This window comes from Homarus americanus, unplaced genomic scaffold (genome assembly GCF_018991925.1).
Source record: "Homarus americanus isolate GMGI-L3 unplaced genomic scaffold, GMGI_Hamer_2.0 scaffold24922, whole genome shotgun sequence".
NCBI lineage: Eukaryota > Metazoa > Arthropoda > Malacostraca > Decapoda > Nephropidae > Homarus > Homarus americanus.
In genome coordinates, this window is record NW_024722610.1 from 6,746,547 (window position 1) to 6,769,214 (window position 22,668).

Sequence of the window (22,668 nt, forward strand, 5' to 3'; positions counted from 1 at the left end):
TTTTCGGTGGCGAAAACTGTTGAAAAATATTTATTCAGATTATTGCTCATTTACCCGTCGTTATCAGTTAGCTCGCCGGTATCTGACTGTATTGGTCCAATCTTTTCTCGTGTTTTAGTTTGATACATTTGATAGAATCCCTTGGGGTTTGACTTTGCCTCCCTTGCTATCTTCAGTTCATTATTCCTTTTTGCTTTTCTTATCTCGGTCTAAACCCTACCGGCCAATACCTTATAATAATCTCGGAGATAGACTTCACCATTTTCAACTGTATTTTTGGGTAGATTTACATAAATTTCTTCATTTATTTTCATCCATTTACATGCATACACCATACAAAAAGATACGTAAAAGAAATATATGACCTTAGTGCAAAGCTGGAGTGCACATGTACTAATTTGATTACGGTATTAAAATTGTTATGTCTAGTGCAAATTATAGCATGTTTATATTCAAATTAATCAGTATCTTACAAGAATCCCAACAATGTTAATTATATTCACCCAGGTCATTTCACTGGCTTTTTATAAGAGAGAAGCTTAGTCACTTAAGAACTGATAACTATACACTCGTTAGACCTGGGCCTGTGCCAACTGTCAAACGTACTACCTCCCCTCCCCCCACACCCCCTCGCTCGCTCCCACCCTCTCTCTCCCCCATCTGCTCGGCGTTGCTGGAATCCTTGTAAAACAGTGAATAATTTTAATATAAACGTCATGTGTTTTGCACAAGAGATAAAAATTAATCACCTGTATCACATTACAGTAGTGATTTAAGAGTAAAAGTGTATGTGTACGTATATAGTATTCCACATACACGGAATTATAAATAAAAAGTTTATGTGATGATCGGACAACGTACATTTCGGTTAACGTCACGTTTCCAAGAATGTATCTAGGACGTTAACCGGTGCATGACTGTAGTCCTGTTTCATCAACGTTAAAAACTTGACTGGGCAAGTAGCCGCCTTCCTTGATTATTTTGCTTAGTTCTTCTGGATAAGCAGCAGCAGCAGATGAATCACCACTTGCTGTCTCACCAGTGACTTTTAAATTATGTAATCCGTGGCATTGTTTAAACCTAGCAAATGAGCCTCGACTCACACTGAACTTTTCGTTTCAGCTCTTTCACTTTTACTTGTATTTTTAAGATCATTAAACAATGCTAGGGCTTTTGTTTGAATAATAACCTTGCTCTATGGAGTATGCTTCTGATTTTAGTCTTCAATCCTTATACAGTGATATCCCTGTTAGCCGGAACAATTGGTGCAGAGCACTTCTGGGGATGAGATTTCCGGCTAACCAGATGACTTTCTCAAACCCACAAAAATTCCTTAACCCCGGAATATTTTCCGTTTACTGTAAAAAGTTTCCGAGTGTCTAAACTAGACATCTTGCACACACAGATTAGCCCACTTCCCCAGAATGTTTCTGCGTGCTGGCTATGTTTTCCTAGAGTCTAAACTACCGGAGTTCTTAAATGCAGTTCCAATTAAGTTAGAAACTCCATTTCTTTACTATAATAATCCAGAATAGTTTATCTAAAAGTTTGGTAAAATACATATATTTGAAAATTAAAATTCTATATGATATGGGCGTGAATGAAACTGTGTATTACAGCAAAGACTGGTATTTTCCACTCCCATGGAGCTGTGGGGGATTAGTGGGTCTCGTGTACCTGACCTGATGCAATGTCAGGTGGAGGTAGGGTGGGCGATTAGTGGTCTCATATTACTGACACGACCTATGGAATGTCAAGTCACCCTTTCTTGGCCGGGGGATTAGTGGGTCTCATGACCTGAAGATGTCTTGAATAAACACGAAACCTAAACTATTCTTAGGGAGATTGTGATAAGTATAAGTAAAAATTAGCAAAGTTGTACTGTACTTAAGTCTCTCCTTTTCTTCCATAACCCCACTCCTGCTTTAGCAAACTTTATTTGCACATAACGGAGTTGTAGACAAAGCACTTTCTTTAATTTTTTCTTCGTTCTTGTGGTTAGTTTTCACTGTTGATTCTGCCATTCCTAAAGCGTGTGAAATATCCACAGACCTCGCAACTTTTCATATTGTTTAAACACATCTAGTTTCTAGGCTAAGCTTATACACCTTCTTTTAGCTTTTGAACCAGGACTCTTATCACTTGCTCTCTTGCTTATGTTGAATAGACACACAAAAATGAGTGAAACCTGAGAAAGTTTTTCTCCTGTTTCTGTTCAGATGTTTGAAAATAAAGGGCCTGCCAAGCTGCGACTGTTTATACTAGTGATACTGGCGTCACCACTGACATGCCCGGCAGCCTCCATGTGCAAGGCCATTTTCTTTTTCTTTATTTTTATTTGTACAGTATTTTTTTTAGAACAGGATTTAGTTATTGGTTATATGAAAATGTAATTTTAAATAATTTTTAATTCTTACATTAGATCTAAAATTTGTATGTCTAATGCAAATTCCATTATGTTTATATTTAAAATAATCACAATCTTATAAGAATTCCAGCAATGTAAATTATATTCTGGCCGGGTAATTTGTATGAATTTTATGAGCTAAAACAAATATCTTCAGTAAATAAACAAATTACCGTATACTTCACCCGCGTAAATGAGTAAATTCACCGCGTAAATCGGGCATCCCGGTTCTGGCAAGGTACCGCGTAAATGACAAAACGCGTAAACGAAACCCGCGTAAACCGAGGTATTACGGTAGTATAGAATATGTATTTAAAGAAATGGGTAAAATTAAAAAAATCTTATGAAAAGAACAACACTTGTTCACTGAATACTGTTCACTGGTCTAATCAGATTTGCTCTAGGCCTAATGAGAGCTGCTATGTACAAGTGGTAAGACACTGCATATTATGTAAACAGGCAGCAGAGGGACCGGGCAGTGCCACATTTGGCAAGTTTATTTATTGATTCAGTATTATATTCTTGTATGATCAGTGTCTTATGGTATGTAATTTATTTTCATTATTATGACCTCTTCAGTAATACAGTTGTACCCCACTTAACGCGGTCAATTGAACCCAGAGGGTCCCGCGTTAAGTGAAATCCGCGTTAAGTGAACAACAGAACATATGGGATTAATTCTAATAGAAACCGGCCCGACCCCCAAACTCCACTTTTTGAAGGCACATACCTATGTTGTAGTAAAAATAACATCTTAATTTTATGATGGTACATGCACACAATTAATACTTAAGAGAAATAGAGAAATACAGTCGCCAAGTTAATGTCCATTCAAATAATGGACTCAACTCCCTCCCCCTCTTCTCACACTACTCTCACTGGCTCTTCCCTCTCAGAGAAATTTTTGGGGGAAAACCACTAAATTTTAATAAATAATACCTCAAACTAAAGTTAGGATAATACAATTGACATTGCTGGATTCCTTGTAAGACCAGGAATATTTTGAATATAAATGTCATATATTTTGCACAAAAGATAACATAGTTACCTAGAGAAAAAATTTTATCTAAAAATTGTATGTTTAATGCAAAATATATGATGTTTATATTCAAAATGATCACCAAATTATAAGAATTCCAGCAATGTAAATTATATTCTGACCGGGTAATTTGTATGAATTTTATGAGCTAAAACAAATATCTTCAGTTAATAAAAAAAAAAATAATCTTCACGACACTATCTGTCAATCAAAGTACCCCACCTTGCCTCCCCCCCTCTTCCAACTCAGTCAGTCCCCAACCCTCCTCCTCCCTTCCAGAGTTTTTAACATTTAGTATTAAATAATACCTCAGATTAAAGTTAGGATAATATAATTGACATTGCTGGATTCCTTGTAAGACCAGGAATATTTTGAATATAAATGTCATATATTTTGCACAAAAGATAACATAGTTACCTAGAGAAAAATTTTTATCTAAAAATTGTATGTTTAATGCAAAATATATGATGTTTATATTCAAAATGATCACCAAATTATAAGAATTCCAGCAATGTAAATTATATTCTGAACGGGTAATTTGTATGAATTTTATGAGCTAAAACAAATATCTTCAGTTAATAAAAAAAAAAATAATTCTTCATGGGGTAACAGATGGTCGTCGGTCCCTCCCTCCCCCCCACCCCCCACCAACCATCCCAAGGAGAGGTATGGGATAACCACTAAATTTTAATAAATAATACCTCAAACTAAAGTTAGGATAATATAATTGACATTGCTGGATTCCTTGTAAGACCAGGAATATTTTGAATATAAATGTCATATATTTTGCACAAAAGATAACATAGTTACCTAGAGAAAAATTTTTATCTAAAAATTGTATGTTTAATGCAAAATATATGATGTTTATATTCAAAATGATCACCAAATTATAAGAATTCCTGCAATGTAAATTATATTCTGGCCGGGTAATTTGTATGAATTTTATGAGCTAAAACAGGCAGTCAGGCAGGGTGGCGGGTGGGGCAAATCTAAAAATAGCGTCTCGAGCCGGACACTCACCGCGTATATGTGGAAAAAATCCGTGTTAAGTGAAAGTTCAGCTCTGGCGAGGCACCGCGTATATGATAAAACGCGTTAAGTGAAACCGCGTTAGGCGGGGTAATACTGTATGAGAAAATATAAAATATAATTTGTAACTGACTTGAAAATCAAAGGATAAGCTGTATTGAAGGTTTTTGCTCTGGATACATTCTTGGAGTGAGAGCTTTCAGCTAATCAGCTTACAACAAGGTCACTATAATATGCTTTATAGTACTGCATTGATATGAATATACCTTCCAAACAATTATATTTATTATCTTTGAGTGATACATGATGGCCTGATTTGGCAACTTATACACTTACTGTAGATAACTGATTAATGAATAAACCAGGGTATATGCAGATGCAGAATACACTATAATATTATTTACTAACTGCTGATAAATACACTACAATATTATTTATTAAGTGCTGATAAATATACTACAGTACTACATAGTAAGTGCTGAAGACATGTTGTAGTAAGTATGAGATATGGAGAGTGCTGGGGAGGGAGCGTAACTAAACCATGTCCTTGCCAGCGGTACACAGGATGACAAATCCACTGAACATTGCCCGTTAAAGTATCTGTGAAAGAGAGAGTGAAACAATATTGTGGCGAAGAGAAAGGGAAGAAAGATAATTATCAACTAAAGGAGGAGAGTTAATAAGACGAAATGCCTTTGATTCCACCCTATCTAACAGTTGGACACAAGAAGAGCCAACCCAGATATGAGAACAGTACTCCAAGTTAGGACAAATGAATCCCTTATAAACTTGAAGCAACTGCTCAGGAGTGAAGTAGCTACAGCATCTGTACAGCATTCCCAGCTTTCGGGAGGAAGCTTTAGTAATGTTGTGGATGTGTGGCTTCCATGACATTTTAGAGGAAATGGTGAGGCCTAGGATATAATTTTAGAATTTGGCAGAATGATTGCATCTTGAAATGGGAGATCGTCTATTTTAGAAAGTGTATTGGTAAATACAGTGGTCTCTCAGTTTTCGAACGGTTCGGTTAACGAAATTTTGGTTAACGAATTACCTTCCATAAGAATCTTCAATTAGATTAATGAACAAAAGTTTGATTAACAAAATCCTTACGAACATCACGTTTCGTTGAAAGCATCAACTGATCAGCTGATGGGCTAGTCTGCCAATTCAGTAATCTGTTCTATGTTTACATTCGTTTCCAGTGGAGTAGATATCAAGAAAGTTGTGTTCTTTTAATATTTTTATATTTTTTATTTTACAATTATTAGTCATTTTCAAATTTAGTTAAATAAAATAATCTTGAATTACACCTAATGAACTTAAAATTTTATTGGTGGAATTACTGCATCAAGCATGGGTCCCCTGAAAGGTAATTTTTCCTCCATTCCCACTTCCTTCTCTTCTCCCTTCTCCTCCACCCCCACTTCTAATTCACATCATCATCATCAACCAGGAACCTTATACATACACTCCTAAAAGTAAGTGTACTTTACTGCATTTTTTTTATTTATTTATTTTTTTTACTTTGTATGTACTTTTCGGTGAGCTGGAACCAATTACCCAATATCCCATTGAAACAATGGATTCGGTTAACGAAATTTTTGGTTAATGAACAACCCTCTGGAACGAATTGTGTTCGTTAACCGAGGGACCACTGTACTATGTATTATTACAATTGAATTTAACTAAGTTTCTACCTCCCCATTCGGAGATGCTGCACAGATCCGCATTGAAAGATGAAATGATATCAGCTCTAAAAACAGATCTAGTTTGAGAATTAGGGGGAAGGAAAAAATGTGAAGAAGAGTGAAGAGTAGAATCATCATTGTTAGAATGGATAGAATTATTTGTATTGTGAAGTAAATCATTGATAAAAAAGGAAGAGAGTAGGTGAAAGAACAGAACCCTATGGGTCACCACTATTGGTAGAGGATGAGTAAGAGATCGATCCTCAACAACAACTGCCATGGATCGTTTCTCAAGGAAGCTAGAAATTAGAGAACAAAGTGGGGGAGGGAACCATTAGGGGGAAGTTTAGAAAGCAAAGACTTGTGCCATGCCCTGTCAAATGATTTGGAGATGACATGGGCCATGACGAAAGTTTCCCCATAATCCCAATAAGAGGGTGACCAAAGATGGGTGCAGTAGGAGAGCAGATCACCAGTAGATCTCGCCTGGCAAAAGCCATACTGGTGATCTGACAAAAGAGAAAGGCGTTCAAGGTGACGGAGAAAATGAGAGTTTAAGATAGATTTTAAAATCTTAGAGAGGGATAAAGTTAAGGCAATGGGGCGATAGTTAGAGGGATTAGAATGGTCTCTCTTCTTCGTGATGGGCTGAACTGAGGCATGCTACCAAGAAGAAGGAAAAGTTTGGGTTTTGAGGCAAAGGCAAAAGAGGCGAGCAAGCACGGGCCAGGGCTTCAGCACACTCCCTCAGAACACGAGGTGGGCTTCTGTCCAGTCCATGCGCCTTACTCACATCCAACCTGGATAGCACACCAGCAACCCTACGAGTGGAGATTATAGGAAAGTGCACATGTTCAGTAGGAGGAGCAGGAGTAGGAGGGGTAGAGATGGAATCGTCTAAGTTGGAGTTAGAGGAGAATAAGGTGCCAAAGTGATTGGCTTTATGAGGGGAAGAGTTGACTATCGAGTTATCAGGTCGAAAGAGAGGAGGAAGAGAGGGAGTGCAGAAGTTATTACAGATGTTTTTGGTAAAGCACCAGAAAGATTTAGTAGAAGAAGAATTGGTCAGGTCCACTTGGTCCTACGAAAAATAACCTTACAACGATTCCTTGAAGTAATGAAAGAGGAGTGGGTAACAGGAGGAGATAGCTTCATAACTTGATACGCCCTATCTCTCTCCCTATATGCAAGAGAATAGAAGTGATCAAACCATGATTGTAAAGTGAAAGTTTTGGTAGAAGATGGGAATAATGCACTCATACCACACTCATACTACCTTCTACCTGCTGCTCCCAGATACACTCTTATATCCCACACACAGTATACCTCCTCCACTTTTTTTTTAAATCTTTATTGTACTGTACAGTATACAGTTTTATTTTCATTCTTAAGGCAAATTTTTTGGTTACTTACACATAACACTTTACAGTCCAAGACAATCATATCAGTGAAAACAGTTGTTGACAACCAAACTTAGTCTGCTTGTCAACCCATCATATTTATTTTTTCTGTTGGTGTACTAGTGTTTTACTAACTATGTTATGCAATTAAAGACCTTAGTGGGTGAACTGCAGCAATAACATTACTACAGTCCTGTATAACAACTGATTTTCTTGAAGCAGTCCAGATAAGCAGGGTTATGTCCATGAACATCCCCCCTCCCCCCCAATAAGTTTGCTTTTTCCGGACTTTCAAATTTTCTCGACTGGGGTCTGCCCAATTAGTATAGCGTATTGAGGTAATGTATTACTGTACTGTACTTCCTTTACTTTAAATTATACATATTTTGCCCCAGTCTTTTTCTTGCATGTCTTTCTCCCTATTGAAAAAAATAAATAATTTTGCCAGGAACTGTATTATTTTTCTCGTGATGTTTGATATTTGTATATACAGTATAGGGAAATATGTTGCATTGATAAATTTATTAAAAATTTTCAGGTATCATCACCACCTCACTCAGCCAACCACTCACGCATCCCCAGCCTGGTGGATGATACCATGGACAGCTACCTATCTATGGTACCTGGAGGTCATTTGGGAGATGCTGCTGTTGGTGAGACCTTTGTCCGGGAACGATCAGAGGGATACTTGGACATGACACCTACACCTGCTGTTCCTACACCTATCCCTTACAGCCCATCTGATGGTATATGGCCTTTGTCATGTTCTGTATTTATATTCTTTGTTTACTTAATTAGGGTGCTACCTTCTATTTACCTGTTGTAATTACTGATACAGATTCTGTAGAGTCTGTATTAAAGGTACACTAGAAGTAACATAAATAATTGTTTATGGGCAAAGTTTTCAAATCCGAATGGTTTTTCTCCATTTATTCAGAAAATAAACTATTGCACAGTAACTAGGATATCACCGTAATTGATGATGTGAGCTGTGAGCGTGAATAAAGGATGAAGCCTATGTGTAATGACCATCATGAACACATGTTTGTTGTGGGTGTGAAACAGGTACAAACTGGCAAGTAGCTGAGCACTCAAATGCTGACCCTCTCATTCAAGGTGCGGGAGAGGTCAGTGGAAAAACACTTGTCACATGTACAATTATGACTAGTCACTGCTCATAGTCTAGTTACCACGGGTGATGGAATTATGTAAACATATTGTATGTAGCCCATATTTATATAAGTATTACTGTCTGTTTGACGGGCTAATACAGGGGCATATACAGGGTGTCTCACAAGATATTGGAAGCATAATGTGTTGTCTAATGGTAAACCCTGCTGCCGCATCACGAAAATTGTGACCAAGTCCCAGGTTGCTGATCTGACTTTCTGCCTCATTTACACACAATTGCTGGGTCTCAATTGTTTCTCTTACTTTGACAACACAACATACATAATGTATATATTCTCTCATTTTTTATTTATTTTTCTCGTTTTTGTATTTATTTATGGTTATTATTATTTTTATTTTTAGTACAGGTATTCTGTTATTATTTTTTAAATTAATATAATAATAATAATAAGAGTTATTATTATTATTATCATTATCATTATCATTATCATTTTTTCGCCCCCTAGGCCCTGCTGTGAGTCAGTGACCTGTGCCCTGGTGGGCTAATCCCCATAAAAAAAAAAAAAAAAACTACCTTACAGATTTTCATGGTGACTGCATGGATTCTAGCCCTACAAGAGCAACATTGTCTTCACTTTGATGTGCAAGGTCTCCCAGAACATTTTGACAGACCTTGCACATCAACATGAAATGTAAAAGTTTAGCTAATGAAAAACAATTTACAGTAAATTCCCTCTGATCTGGACTAATTGTGGGGAAGGCCTGTCCAGTTTGGCCCAAATTCTGGATTAGGCAGGGGTCTGTATTGTCTGTATTGCAGGGCGGTATAGTCGGGAGCAGAATTGTTGACGCTGATCCCAATGGTAGAGTCGTCGACATATTTCCAGCAAGCAGGGGTTGCTCTTAGGGCATCATTGATAAGCATGAGGAAGCATAGTGATCCCATCTTGGTGCCTTGGGGGACGCCACAGGTGAGTGACTGAAAGGTGAAGACAGCCCCGTGGAAGCGTACAGCTTGGCGTCGGTTTCTGAGGAAGTCTGTAAGCCATGGTATAAGACTTTTTCGAAACCTGAGGTCGATAGCTTTGTTGATGAATAAATTGTGGTCGACTAGGTCGAATGCCTTAGTGAAGTCAATGAAGGCGACAGCTACCGACGTTTTTCGTTTCTCCAGATGGCAGTACAGTGGGGTATGCTATAACGAATCTAATTGGTTCTAGAACCTTGTTCGTTATGGCATTCGTTCGTTATAGGATTAATCCGTTCCAGGCCCCCAAATACAACCACTTAACACTGAAAAATATAATATAAAATTTTAAAAATTGTAAAAAAGTGCATACATATGCATCTAAACCCCTGAAATAAAGAATATCATTAATACTTGTAATAAAAAAACAATAAATTAGTAAAAAAAAAAAAAAATTGTCCTGATCTACCTACCCAGCGCCACGAGCAACGCCATCTAGGGACGAAACACGAGTATGACTCGTCTTAGTTACCACTCCGGGGTTTCCCTTCTCCATATCCTGGTTGTTGCGTCACCTCCTCAAAGTCTTCTTCGTCAGCTCCAGTTCGATGAGAGTTCAGTTCACTCTGGGAAGTGACCACAGGATCACCTATCCTGGAAACCTACGGCACAGTGACTACCTACCGTCTTCTACAATACTCAGCCTTACTCGTCAGCCGTCTCAGCTCCGCACTTAAGTATTTGTAATCTTATATTGCCTCCCCGCCTCCACCTTGCTTCAAATTATTGTATGTTGTATAAATATGTATATACTGTTAATGTTTAGGTTAAGTATGGTTAAGGGTAAATTATCGAAACCTGAATATTTTGTTCAGGAATTCATGGCACTTTATTATACACAACAAAAACTCGCATCCTTTGTCTTCCCTTTTATAGTCCGATTGTCTTTGTTTTTTGTTGTTGTTGCCTGTTGGGATCTGGGTAGACTTTTAACTATATTCTAAATCCTCAACTCGTAACAGTTGTAGGAGTTTCGTTGGTTATAGTATTCTCAATTTTATAGGTAAAACCGTTCGTTATAGGAATATTCGTAGTAGGATCCGTTCGTTATAGCATACCCCACTGTATATGTAGTCGAGAAAGCTGACAAGACAGTGAGTGGTGGAGGAAGTTTTCACATTACCAAATTGCTGAGGATCTACGGCTCCTGCATTATCAGCATAAGCCCAGTCGAAAACAAAACTTTCACAGATTAAGCTGGGTATTGGGGTGATTGCAATGGGTCGTAGCTGATTTAAGGATTGTGGGCTGGTTGACTTGGGCACTGATGACACATAAGAAGTCTTCCAGTCAACTGGGTATCTGGCTTGACTGAGAGAAGCATTGATGATGGAGCAGAGGGGTTTAGCAAGCTCTGGGGAGAACTCCTTGAAGAGTTTCATTGGTAAGTCAATGGGGGTGGTGGAGCATTTTAACTTTAGTTTGTCCAGATGTTTTGCTACTTCAAATTCTTCTACTAAGTCAGTGGGAAGGGGGGCTGGTAGGTAAGCAGGGAGATTGGTTGTGTCAAGCCGGGGGAGCGTCTGGCATATACAGTGGTCCCTCAGTTAACGAACACAATTTGTTCCAGAAGGTAGTTCGTTAACTGAAAATTTCGTTAACCGAAACCATTGTTTCAATGGGATTTTGGGTAATTGGTTCCAGCTCACCAAAAATTACATGCAAACTAAAAATAAATGCAGTAAAGTACACTTACTTTGAGGTGTGTATGTAGATAGCTCCTGGTTGATGATGATGATGATGATGATGATGATGGGAATTAGAAGTGGGGGTGGAGGAGAAGGGAGAAGAGAAGGAAGTGGGGGTGGAAGAGAAATCACCCCATGCTTCATGCTGTCATTTCACCCATAAAATTTTAAGTTCACTAGGTGTAATTCAAGATTATTTTCTTTAAATCAACATTGCACTATACAGTATAGTCTCGATTTACGCGGATTTGGTTTACGCATTTGGTCATTTACGCGGCACCTTGCCAGACCGACAATTTTTATTTACATTGTTCATTCCATCATCTACGCGGGAAGCGGCGCGGGCAGGGTGCGCACAAGGTTGCCCAGTCAACAAAACATTACCGAGTTCTTCACCCACCACAGCCAGCCCAAGTCAGTGATAGTGAGGATATGGACTTTGAGGGGTTTGACAAAGAGGCCCTGGACGCCTCTGTGGTGGATAGTGATACAAGTGATACAGGTGAGGGCCAATAATCTGGTCTCTGCCTCGGAACCATCCCCCATCCCCGTGTGCCCAGCCATCTTTTCAACTAATGTAAGTGTTAAAAAACCCTAATATTATTGATATTTCTCTTAAATATTAATTGTGTGTGCATACCATCATAAAATTAAGATGTTATTTTTACTACAAATTACTATTGTGTCGGAAAAAGTGTAGTTTGGGGGTCGGCCCAGTCTCTATTTCAATTAATCCCATATGTTCTGTTATTTCGTTTACGTGTTTCTCGTTTTACGCGGACCTCCGTGGGTTCAATTGACCGCGTAAATGAAGACTATTCTTTATATTGTCAATAGGTAAAATAAATTTCAGAATGACCAATAATTGTACTGTATAAACGTAAAAATAGTTTATGTTCAAGAGAGCCACAAGCAAGATGTTACCTCCACTGACCAGAGATACAAACTGACGCCTCGCTGGGTGAGTCAAGTGGCTGATTGGCGCACCAAAAACTGGTTTCCTGTACTGCAATTATGTTAAATAAGTGTTAAAATGACTACAAATTTTAATATAAAACTTGGAAAATTATTGAATAGTACAACCTTCTTGATATTTACTCAAATGGGAACGAATTTAAGCCCTAGAACCGATTACTGTATTGGCGGACTAATATTCCAGCTGGTGAGCAAGCGAAAATATGTTGACATGATTTTGTAAAAATTCGTTAACCGAATTTTTTTCGTTAACCAAATTGAAGATTCTTATGGAGGGTAATTCGTTAACCGAAATTTCGTTAACTGAGGCGTTTGTTAACCGAGGGATCACTGTAGTAGCAAAATGGTTATTTGATTGCTCAGCTGCGTCAACATTAGTGAGATGGCTAAGGAAGGGGAGGGGAGGTGTCTTATTGTTCAGTCAACAGAGTTCTTTAAGCTTACCATACCACCAACTGATGTTGGTCTGCTTCAGGTGTTGCAATTTGGTTGGGTAGTGAGACTTCTTTGCAGTGCGTATTTCGCAGATGACTCGGTTGCGAAGGGACCTGTTGTGGTCATTGAGATAAAAGGCTCTGTCTCTCTGTTGCATAAATCTTTTGATCCGAGGTGTGATCCATGGCAAATCAGCTGAGTGAGATCTGACGGACTTCTCGGGGATGAAGTGGTGGTGAGCTTCCGTGGTGGTGTTGGCATAATTTATCCATTTGGTTTCCACGTCATCCACACAAAGTACTTCAGTCCAGGGATGGTGAACTATCCACTGCCCGAAGAGACGCACTGCAGAGTCAGTAATCGGCCTGTAGGTCTTGATGTAGGATCTCTGTACTTGAGTGGGAGTGGCAGCTGGGGACCAGAGCACTGATAGGAGTGTGCTACACCCGATAGGAGGCATTGGTTGAGGTGGTTGGTACTGGTCCGCAAAGTCGGTTAAGATAAGGTCAAGGGTATTTTGACTGTGTGCGGGGAAGTTCACAACTTGTGATAGTGACAGCTGGTCCTGGATATCAGTGGTGTCAATTTCATTATAATCCCCGCATAATACTAACTTGGCACATGGGTACCTAACTCTTAGGTGGTCTGAGGTGGTAATGAGATGATTAATGAGAGTGTCTCTGGTGGGTGAGTGAGGCGGATGGTATGACACACAGATTATGATGGAAGCAGTGTGGCGCGGGTGGGCCCATGGCACAACACATATCCATGATGCTTCCACATCCAGGCATGACGGGCGTAGGTCATCTTGACAGAAGAGGGCAACGCCCCCTCCGCATCTATGTGAACGAAGGTGATGAAAGAGTTGATATCCCTCAATATGACACGTTTCAGGCAAAATTTGCCAAGCCTCACATATGGCAACGACTCTAGCGGCGGCTGACCTGACTGTGGTTGCCAGCTCGTCAAACTTGTTAGCTAGGGAAGTGACGTTGGAGAGCAGTAAAGATGGGAGATCATACCATATCCGTGGGACTTCAGTGTAATGGTACGGTCTGTCAGGCGTGGGTTTCTCTGGTTTCCTAGTGGAGGTTATGGTCCTAATGGGCTTATGTTTATGACGCCCCTGTCTACTGCTGCGTGCGTGGAATATGTTCAGTGACTTGAGTCGCGCGATAACACTGCCATCAGGATAACCGTTCCCACGCTTTAGAAGGTACAGAGAGCGTCAGGAGTAAGTGATTGGTGGCTATCTGTTGTTGTGGGCGGACGGAAGTGTATGTCCCCGGTGGCCATAGACTCACTGGCGGCATTTTGAGGGCCACTGACACTAGAAGACATCTGTTATTATTTGTCAGCTGTAAACACCGTGAGTCCTTGTTTCTGGCGCTTAGGGTCTCCGACACAGTATCCACAATATATGTAAACACCGCGGTGGTCTATGTCACTGGCACTTTGAAGGTGACCAACAAAGTGCCCACTGTCTGGTATTACACTGCTGTGTTTTTGTGCTTTTCTTTGGGATGCACTATTGGAACACTGTTTGGTAATCAATCATTGCACTGATCACTTGAATGTTTTGCTGAATAAATCCCAGTGTAGTAAGGCTGGTAGGGCGTTGGGATGTAGCAGAGGCAGAGGGGGGCAGGGCCAAACAGACTCGGCCTGGCTGCCAAGCCCGGAGCGTCTTCAGGGCATGTCTTGTCTCACTGATGGTTGATGTATGTGTGTGTCGCATGGTCAGTTCCACCCCCTCCCCATCTTTCCTCACTCAATCATGGCTAATTGTGATGGGGAGATGAATTTGATACCATAATGATCCTTAATAAATTCTCTACAAAAAGTTACCACTAAGATATCCTTAAACGAAAATTTTCAATATGATAAAGTGATGGGAATTCTATTTCTTATATAAAAAAGTTAAGAAATGTTGATGCTGGAGTCAGTAAAATCAGTTCTAATTTCGTTAGACACACCATTTTTTTATCAAAATATACCTGAATACTTTATCTAAAGTTTGCTTAAATAAATATATTTAATAAAACAAAATGTCTATTGGTGTGGGCATGAATAGAGCTGTGTTACAACTTCCAGGAGCTGTATTTATTTATGCAAACACCACTGCACAATATTGTTCATACTGTTAACATAATACGGTAATGTATACTGCTGTATACATTGTACTCGCCATCAGATCTGTCATCTTTAGCTTAGAATAGGCAAACACTTCACTCAGTTGACCGTACTGCATACTGTAATCATGTCTTAACACTTGTGATGATGGTTGGGTGGGAGATTATTGGGCTATGTTATTAACTTGACCTGATGCAGTGCCAGGTCACCCATTGTTGGGTGGGGGATTAGTGGGTTTTATGACCTGAAGATGTCTTGAATGACATTATTTTTTACCTATGAGGTATATACATAGTACTGTATTGTATATTAAGGGTACAGGTATTAATAAGCACAGATTATTAAAGTAACGAATCTTTACTAATTAATGAAAAACAAATAAACAATGTATCATGAATGAATCAGTTCAGTAAACAAACAATTAGTGAGGCAATCCTTTCCTGGTGGGGGGGGGGGGTGGTTTTGGTCACATTCCAATGCAACCCTTCTGCTCTCCCTCCATACCTCACAGCATTCATAAGCTTCTATTTGTGTTAGAGAGATTAATTTTATACCATAATGATACTGAATAAATTCTCTGTGAGATGTTTCCAATATACACTAAAATATATGACACACCGAATAATAAGGTAAAAATAAATATTTTACTGTATATGAAGGGTACTGGTATTAATAATATCCTCACTACTGGGGCTAGTTATACAGAATTTAGTCTGTGAAAAAGCCATAATTTTGAGTAGCATATTACTGTACTCATTTTGTACTCAAAGGTCTGTGCCAAAGGACTAAAAATTTTATCTCTTTGTGCAAACTATGGGATGTTTATACTCAAATTAATTGCTATCCTGCAAGGATTCCAGTCATGCAAATTATATTCTGTGAAATCAAGTTTGTGACAATTTATGAGAGAAAACTTTAAGCCTAAATAAAAATTTATCCCATTAATCATTATTACTGCCATCTGCCCTCCCTGCTGGCTGGGAGAAGGGGGGCAGGTGAGGTGTTGACAGCCAGGAGGGGAGATTAACGTGTACCCAAGGATTATAAGGCAGGGAGTTTTAGTTTTTCGCTTATAAAATGTCACTACCTTGATTTAGCAGAATATAACTTGAATTGCTGGAATTCTTGCAAGACAGTTATTAATTTGGATATAAACATCCCATAGTTTGCACTAGACATAAAATTTTTATTAAGTAACTTGGTACATTTGAGAACAAGTTGTGATAACTTATGCAGTTGCTCAGCAGTTGTGGTTGCAGTTTTTAAGCTTCATGACATCACTAGTATATAATGAGTCTCCATATGCCCTGGTTTATTCATTGATCAGTTGTCTAAGCACAAAAGTAGCCAAGTCAACCCATCATGCATCAATTAATTATAAAATAAAAATTATAAAGTAAAATGTTATAAGACGATGGTTTAGTAGAGCTGTTAATGTGTATTCTGTGTAAGTGTCTTGGCATGTCACCTCACCACCTGACTCCTGAGCATTCATCAATTTCTTCAAATCCTACAATATTGTAGGGTTTCGTGGTATAATGTTGTCTAGCACTCAGGATGGATGGAGACTCTAAGGTGGTTTTCTTATATAATATAAGTTATATGGTAGACAGTCTGGTGCTGGAGGTGCCGTGTGGTGAGGAGCTGCTCAGTAGACACGTTCGGTGAGTAGCGTGTTGAAGGAGGTAGATGTGCAGGAGCTTCGTTAGAGAAGATGTTGCCTGTTGCTGGCCTCCTGGTTGAATGAAAGCTGGACAGCGAGGAGCTTGCTGGAGGAGGTGTTGCGTGTTCAGGAAGTTTGGCCAGAATAAGAGCTGGTTGGTGAGGAAGCTCAGAGAAGGACAGCTGGTGGGTCGCCATGCTCGCTGGCGGGAGCGAGGACCGCCAGGCAGGCGGAGGAGAAGCGGGGGCCGCCAAGCAGCGGCGGAGGAGGAGGTGTTGCTTGTTCAGGAAGAGAGGCCAGAATGAATCTCAATGGAGAGACAGAGCTTATATACCCAGCAGCCGTGAGTCATCTATGAGTCATGTTGGGAAAACCCGAGAAAGTCGCTGGTCTTTGGTTCCGTTGCTAAGATACTGCGGCATCTGGTGACGTCCCCTTGCCACTAGTTTTGTTGCTAGGGAAGATGGTAGCAGCTGGTGGCTGCGGCTACGCAGTTGTAGGCAGTTGTAGGGGAGACGTCCACTACAATATGCTTAGCAACCTCAACAATATTTCTTTAAATGTTTGGCACGCGCGCACACATGCACACACACACACACACACACACACACACACACACACACACACTCTTTTATATCACTTATATTATTTGTAATTCAAAACCCATTCCCCAATTATGTAACTGTATATTTTCAGCCTTCTGGCTGCCAAGCTCTTTCAATGAACCGTTAATTATTATTTTTATTATTACACACACACACACACACACACTCTCTCTCTCTCTCTCTCTCTCTCTCTCTCTCTCTCTCTCTCTCTCTGCAACTGTTGTCGGCTTTTGGGCCGATGCTCTCGTTCACCTAAGGAGAGAGAAGTACAGTCAACTTCTCATCCAGGCTGTATCATAACTTCTGGGTTGCCGCTTCTGTTCGGATAGCACCTCCGCAAGTCTGGCGTAGGAGCATCTTGCACTTGGTCCTATCCCACCAGAGGTTGTGAACACCAGAGGAGTGAAGCTGCCTTGATCACTGTTCTGAATTCTCTCCCCGTATGCCCTTATCTTGTCGTTCTCGTTCCTCCTGTGTGCAGCATTGAGAGCTAAGTTTCGGTGACATGCGGCCATGGGATAAAAATCCTGATGTCGAAGAAGGCTCGCTGTCCCCGCATCCAGAATCCTCGAGCACTGACGTCAACACAGGCATCGCTGGATGTGTTTGAAGTCCTATGTTGGAAATTCTCACCGTCCAATGGAAGGAGGGTCGGTTCTACCCTGACATCATGACAGATTTACTTCAACGTATTTGCAGTGAGATCAAGTATGATGATCATCCATCTATGATACAATGATATAAGTTATTAAGGATGTCACCTAGGTTGGTGAGTTCGAGGTGACTAAAGACACCGATAGATACGGAACCAGCAGGGTCGATCACAGATGTTGCATGTGTGGGGGGCTACATCTAGTGCGGAAGGGGTGGCGGTAGCGTCTTTCTGGCTTTGGCGCTCGTCTGCCTCAGCATACCGTCGGGTTAACTCGGAAGTATTGACACTTTCTTGTGTTATGGTCTTGAGTAAGCGTCTCCCAGGTGAGGGGATCGATTTGGCACTTTTTCAAGTTTGTCTTAAGACTATCCTCATACCTTTTCAGTTGCCCGCCAGCGTTACGTTTACTATTTGCTAGGTAACTGTAAAGTAGCTGCTTTGGCAGTCTACTGTCGTCCATGCGGGTAATATGGCCAGTCCAGCGTAGTTGTTCATGGACAATGTTAGCCTCGATGCTTCTACAGTTGTTTCAGCAAGAATACTAGGCATTTTTCTCTTGTCTTCCCAGCAAATTCATTGGATGGAACGTAGACTACGTTGGTGAAAGTTTTTATGTGCCTTGAGGTGCCTCCTGTATGTGACCCATGTCTTGCTGTCATACAGCAGGGTGGGGAGGACCACTGCTCGATAAACATGTAACTTTGTATTTTACCTCCCTACAGCACAAGACATGGTTTCAGAGTTTGCCAAAGGCTTGAGATGCACATTTGATCCGATGCTGAATCTCTTCATCGATGTCCGTGGTGGTGGACAGGTAGGAGCCGAGATACCGAAAGTGGGTAACATAGATAGGGTAGTACCGTTTAGCTGGTGGAGGTGTGTCTTAACTAGGGGCAGGCTGAAAGAGAATCTGAGTCATACGTACACTCACCTCAAGGCCGAAGTGTACATACGCATCTGCGTAGGTGTTCAGGATCGCCTGGTTGTCGTGTTCAGTGTGAGCGACAAGGGTGAGGTCGTCTGCATATTGAAGCTCAGTAATGGAGGCTGCTGACACCTTCGTTCCTGCCTGTAGTCATCTTATGTTAAAAAGTGCCCCCTTCACCTGGTACTCGAGGTCCACCCCGCCAGCTAAATTGGCACTGGTACGAGTAAGGAAGGCAGCCAAGAAAATGGAAAAGAGAGTTGGTGCCAGTACACGCCCTTGTTAAACCCCGTTTGGCTGGGGAAGAACTCAGACTGGGTGCCATTGTGCAGGACACTGCCATTCATGCCATTTTGGAGTTGCCTCACAATGGAAATGAATTTTGGTAGGCAGCCAAAACGGCTTAGGGCCACCAGAGGGCTTCCCTGTTGACCGAGCTGAATACCTTAGTTAGGTCGATGAAAGCCATGTACAGCTCACGACGCTATTCTCTGCACTTCTCTTGTATCTGACTGCCACGTGATGTTCTAAAGCCATATTGTGATTCTGGGAGGAAGTTTTCCGCCTCAGAAAGAAATTTGCTTAGGAGGACTTGGGCGATAATTTTGCCAGCTACGGAGAGCAGTTAGATCCTGCAGTAGTTGCCACAGTCTGACCTGTCTCCCTTGTTCTTATAAATATTGACGATGAAGGCGTCTTTAAGAGCTTGGGGGATTTCCTCTTTTTCCCATATATTCTCCAGGAGAGAGTGGAGACGGCTGGTAAGCAGAGGTCCTCCGGCTTTATACACCTTGGCGGGGATTTCATCAGGCTTTGTTTTATTTTTCATGTTTGATGGCAGTAGCTACCTCATCCAGTGATGGAGGATAGCTGAGGTGGGTCACCTCTGGTTGCTGTGGGACCTACTGGGTAGTCATGACATCCACATCAGTGATTCGGTTGAGCAATGAATGGTAGTGCTCTTTCCAACGCTGAAGGAGGCCATCATTTTCTATAATTATGGAGTTACTGTCGGATGAACGGAGGGAGGCTGCACCACGAGCGATTGGTCCATAAAATGTTTTAGTGGAATTGAAAAATTTTCGGATCTTGTGCTGATCAGCAAATTTTTGTGCTTCACATGCTTTATTTTTAAACCAGTCGTTCTTTAGATTGCGAATTTCCCGCTGGGCCGCTGCTTTCATCTTGTGAAAGGTATCGCTTTGGTCCAAGACTGAGGGGTTGTTCTGCCAGTCAGTTAAAGCTTCACGTTTATCATCGACAAGTACAGTCTCTCCTCGACTTGCGACGGGGTTCCGTCCTGACGACCAGGTCGTAAGTCAAAAAGGCGAAAATAATACATAGAAATTCTAAAATGGCCGTCTCTTTTTCTTTTCAGCACCACGAGAACTCTCACTTTTACGCTTGCCAGCCAATTTAAAGGGAATTACAAACGAAAATTTTGTCAGTACACAGCGCGATCACTAACGTCGGGACTCGAAAATACGTAATGTGAATGATTATACGACCATGGCCGTTGTATGTCCAGATTGTCGTAAGTCTAGGAGAGAGTGTACACTGATTTCCAGGTGATTTTCATCAAACTAGTCCTGGTGTATTATTTCTATCTGACCGAGGGTCTCTGCAGGTTTTTGTCATGACAGCGTCGAGGATATCCCATTCGGAACTAGGATTTGGGTTATTTGTTGTCGGGTTGTTTATCAACCCATTTTCGAGTTGTTCTCTGAAAGGATGTGCTACCGCTGGATCCTCCAGATGCTTAGTGTTAAAACCTCTTCTGAAGGCTTGCTGCCTTCGCTGTTTTGAGGCGACATGAAGTGATAGCGGCTCTGACGAGCTGATGATTAGTGTCGCAGTGGTCTGAGCCACTCATTGCTCGGGTGATGAGGACATCTCGGCGATCTCTTTCTCTGACAATGATGTAGTCAATGAGATGCCAGTGTTTGGATCATGGGTGTTGCCACGATCCGTTGAACTTGTCAGCCTTCCTAAACAAAGTATTTGTGATAGTGAGGATGTGTGCAGCACACTTGCTGAGGAGGAGTAGGCCATTGGGATTACACTTGCCTAGTCCATTTCTCCCTATGGTTCCCTGCCAAATGTCAGCATCTCTGCCAAGTCTGGCATTGAAGTCACCAAGGAGCAAACCTTATCTTCTCCGGGGATAGAGGTTAGCACTCTGTTGAGGTCGGTGTTAAAGGCCTCCTTGGTGTCATCCTCTGCATCCAGTGTTGGGGCATATGCACTGATGAAAAAGGTATGACATGAGTGATTCAGTGGGATTCAGAGCATCATGAGGTGCTCATTGATCTCAATAGACATTTCGGTTAGCCTGTGTAGGATATGTTGGCGGATGGCAAAGCCAACTCAATAAAAAAGGTTCAAGTGTTATTACATCACATTCCCATAATATTTTATAGAAATGTGGACTCCCAGTAGCTAATAAACCGGAAAATAATGAGTAGCTATGAGCAATAGAGGCTAGGATTGGGGGCCGCGGATACTTGTCCCCTTTTCCCCATCAGTCTGCCTCAAGGTGCAGATCACGTACTGTAGAGGCGCCTTTACCTACCTTCACTAAACGGCTCTCAGCCTTACAAATATTGTGCTACGAGGACCATTTGTGTTTCTGCAGATAGAAGAAAGATTGGGGAGTACAGGCAGTTCGTGGGTTATGTACGAGTTCTGTTTTTTAGTAAAAAATGTACGCAATTTAGGCCACATACCCGATGTTCATACTGTACTTACAGAACAATGATTAAAAAATCCAATTATAGCATAGCCTAAGTCCTTATGTACATCTAACATCACTTAATTTAAGATAAAAGAAGAACTGGAATTACAAAATACAGTAAATGAAACTAAAAATACAGTCGTCCTTCGGTTAACAAACGCCTCGGTTAACGAAATTTCGGTTAACGAATTACCTTCCATAAGAATCTTCAATTCGGTTAACGAAAAAAATTTATCAACGAAATCCTTACGAAATCACATTTTGTTTGAACATCAGCTGATAAGCTGAGGAGGTACTCAGCCAATTCAGTGATCTCTTCTATGTTTACATTCAAATTAATCACTATCTTATAAAAATTCCAGCAATGCAAATTAAATTCACCCCAGTCACTTCTATTAAATTTTATAAGCAAAAAACGAAAACTCAATCTAAAGGACATAAATTAACAATTAAATACTTCACTCCACAGGTGCCAACTGTCAAACATGTCACTGTCACCCCTCCCTCCCTCCCTACCCCCCACCTTCCTGAGAAACGTTTGGGGAAAAGGACTAGGTTTACAGGTTTAAAAATAAATAATATCTCAGACTAAAGTTAGGATAATATAATTTGCATTGCTGAAATCCTTGCAAGACAGGGAATAAATTGAATATAAACGTCATATATTTTGCACAAAAGATAAAATTTTTCCTCTCCCTAATAAAATTCTTAAATTAGATCTAAAATTTGTATGTCTAATGCAAATTTTAGCTTGTTTATATTCAAATTAATCACTATCATAAGAATTCCAGCAATGTAAATTATATTCTGGCCGGGTAATTTCTATGAATTTTATGAGCTAAAAACAAAAATCTCAAATAAATAAACAAATTATACTTCACCAGACACTATCTGTCATCTCACCTCCTGCTCCCCCCCCTCTTCCCACGCTAGCTGGCTCCCTCCCTCCTTGCGTTCCCAGACAAAAGTTTGGTGTTTTCTTTAGGCTTTAAGGTGTTTATTTTATATAATATCTCAGACTAAAGTTAGGATAATATAATTTGCATTGCTGAAATCCTTGCAAGACAGGGAATAATTTGAATACTGTATAAACGTCATATATTTTGCACAAGAGATAAAATTAAGAGTTCT

General features: G+C 40.4%; 1 protein-coding gene across 5 annotated transcripts in view; it reads left to right on the top strand.

Moving 5' to 3' along the window:
- The window catches only part of LOC121862948 (DNA-directed RNA polymerase II subunit RPB1-like), an 85,214-nt gene that overhangs the window by 56,172 nt on the left and 6,374 nt on the right, over positions 1-22,668 (top strand). For all 5 annotated transcript variants that reach the window (XM_042361403.1, XM_042361404.1, XM_042361401.1 and 2 more), the window contains one exon: positions 8,105-8,312. In XM_042361403.1, coding sequence (XP_042217337.1) covers positions 8,105-8,312 — 208 coding nt within the window. The remainder of the gene's footprint in view (positions 1-8,104; positions 8,313-22,668) is intronic.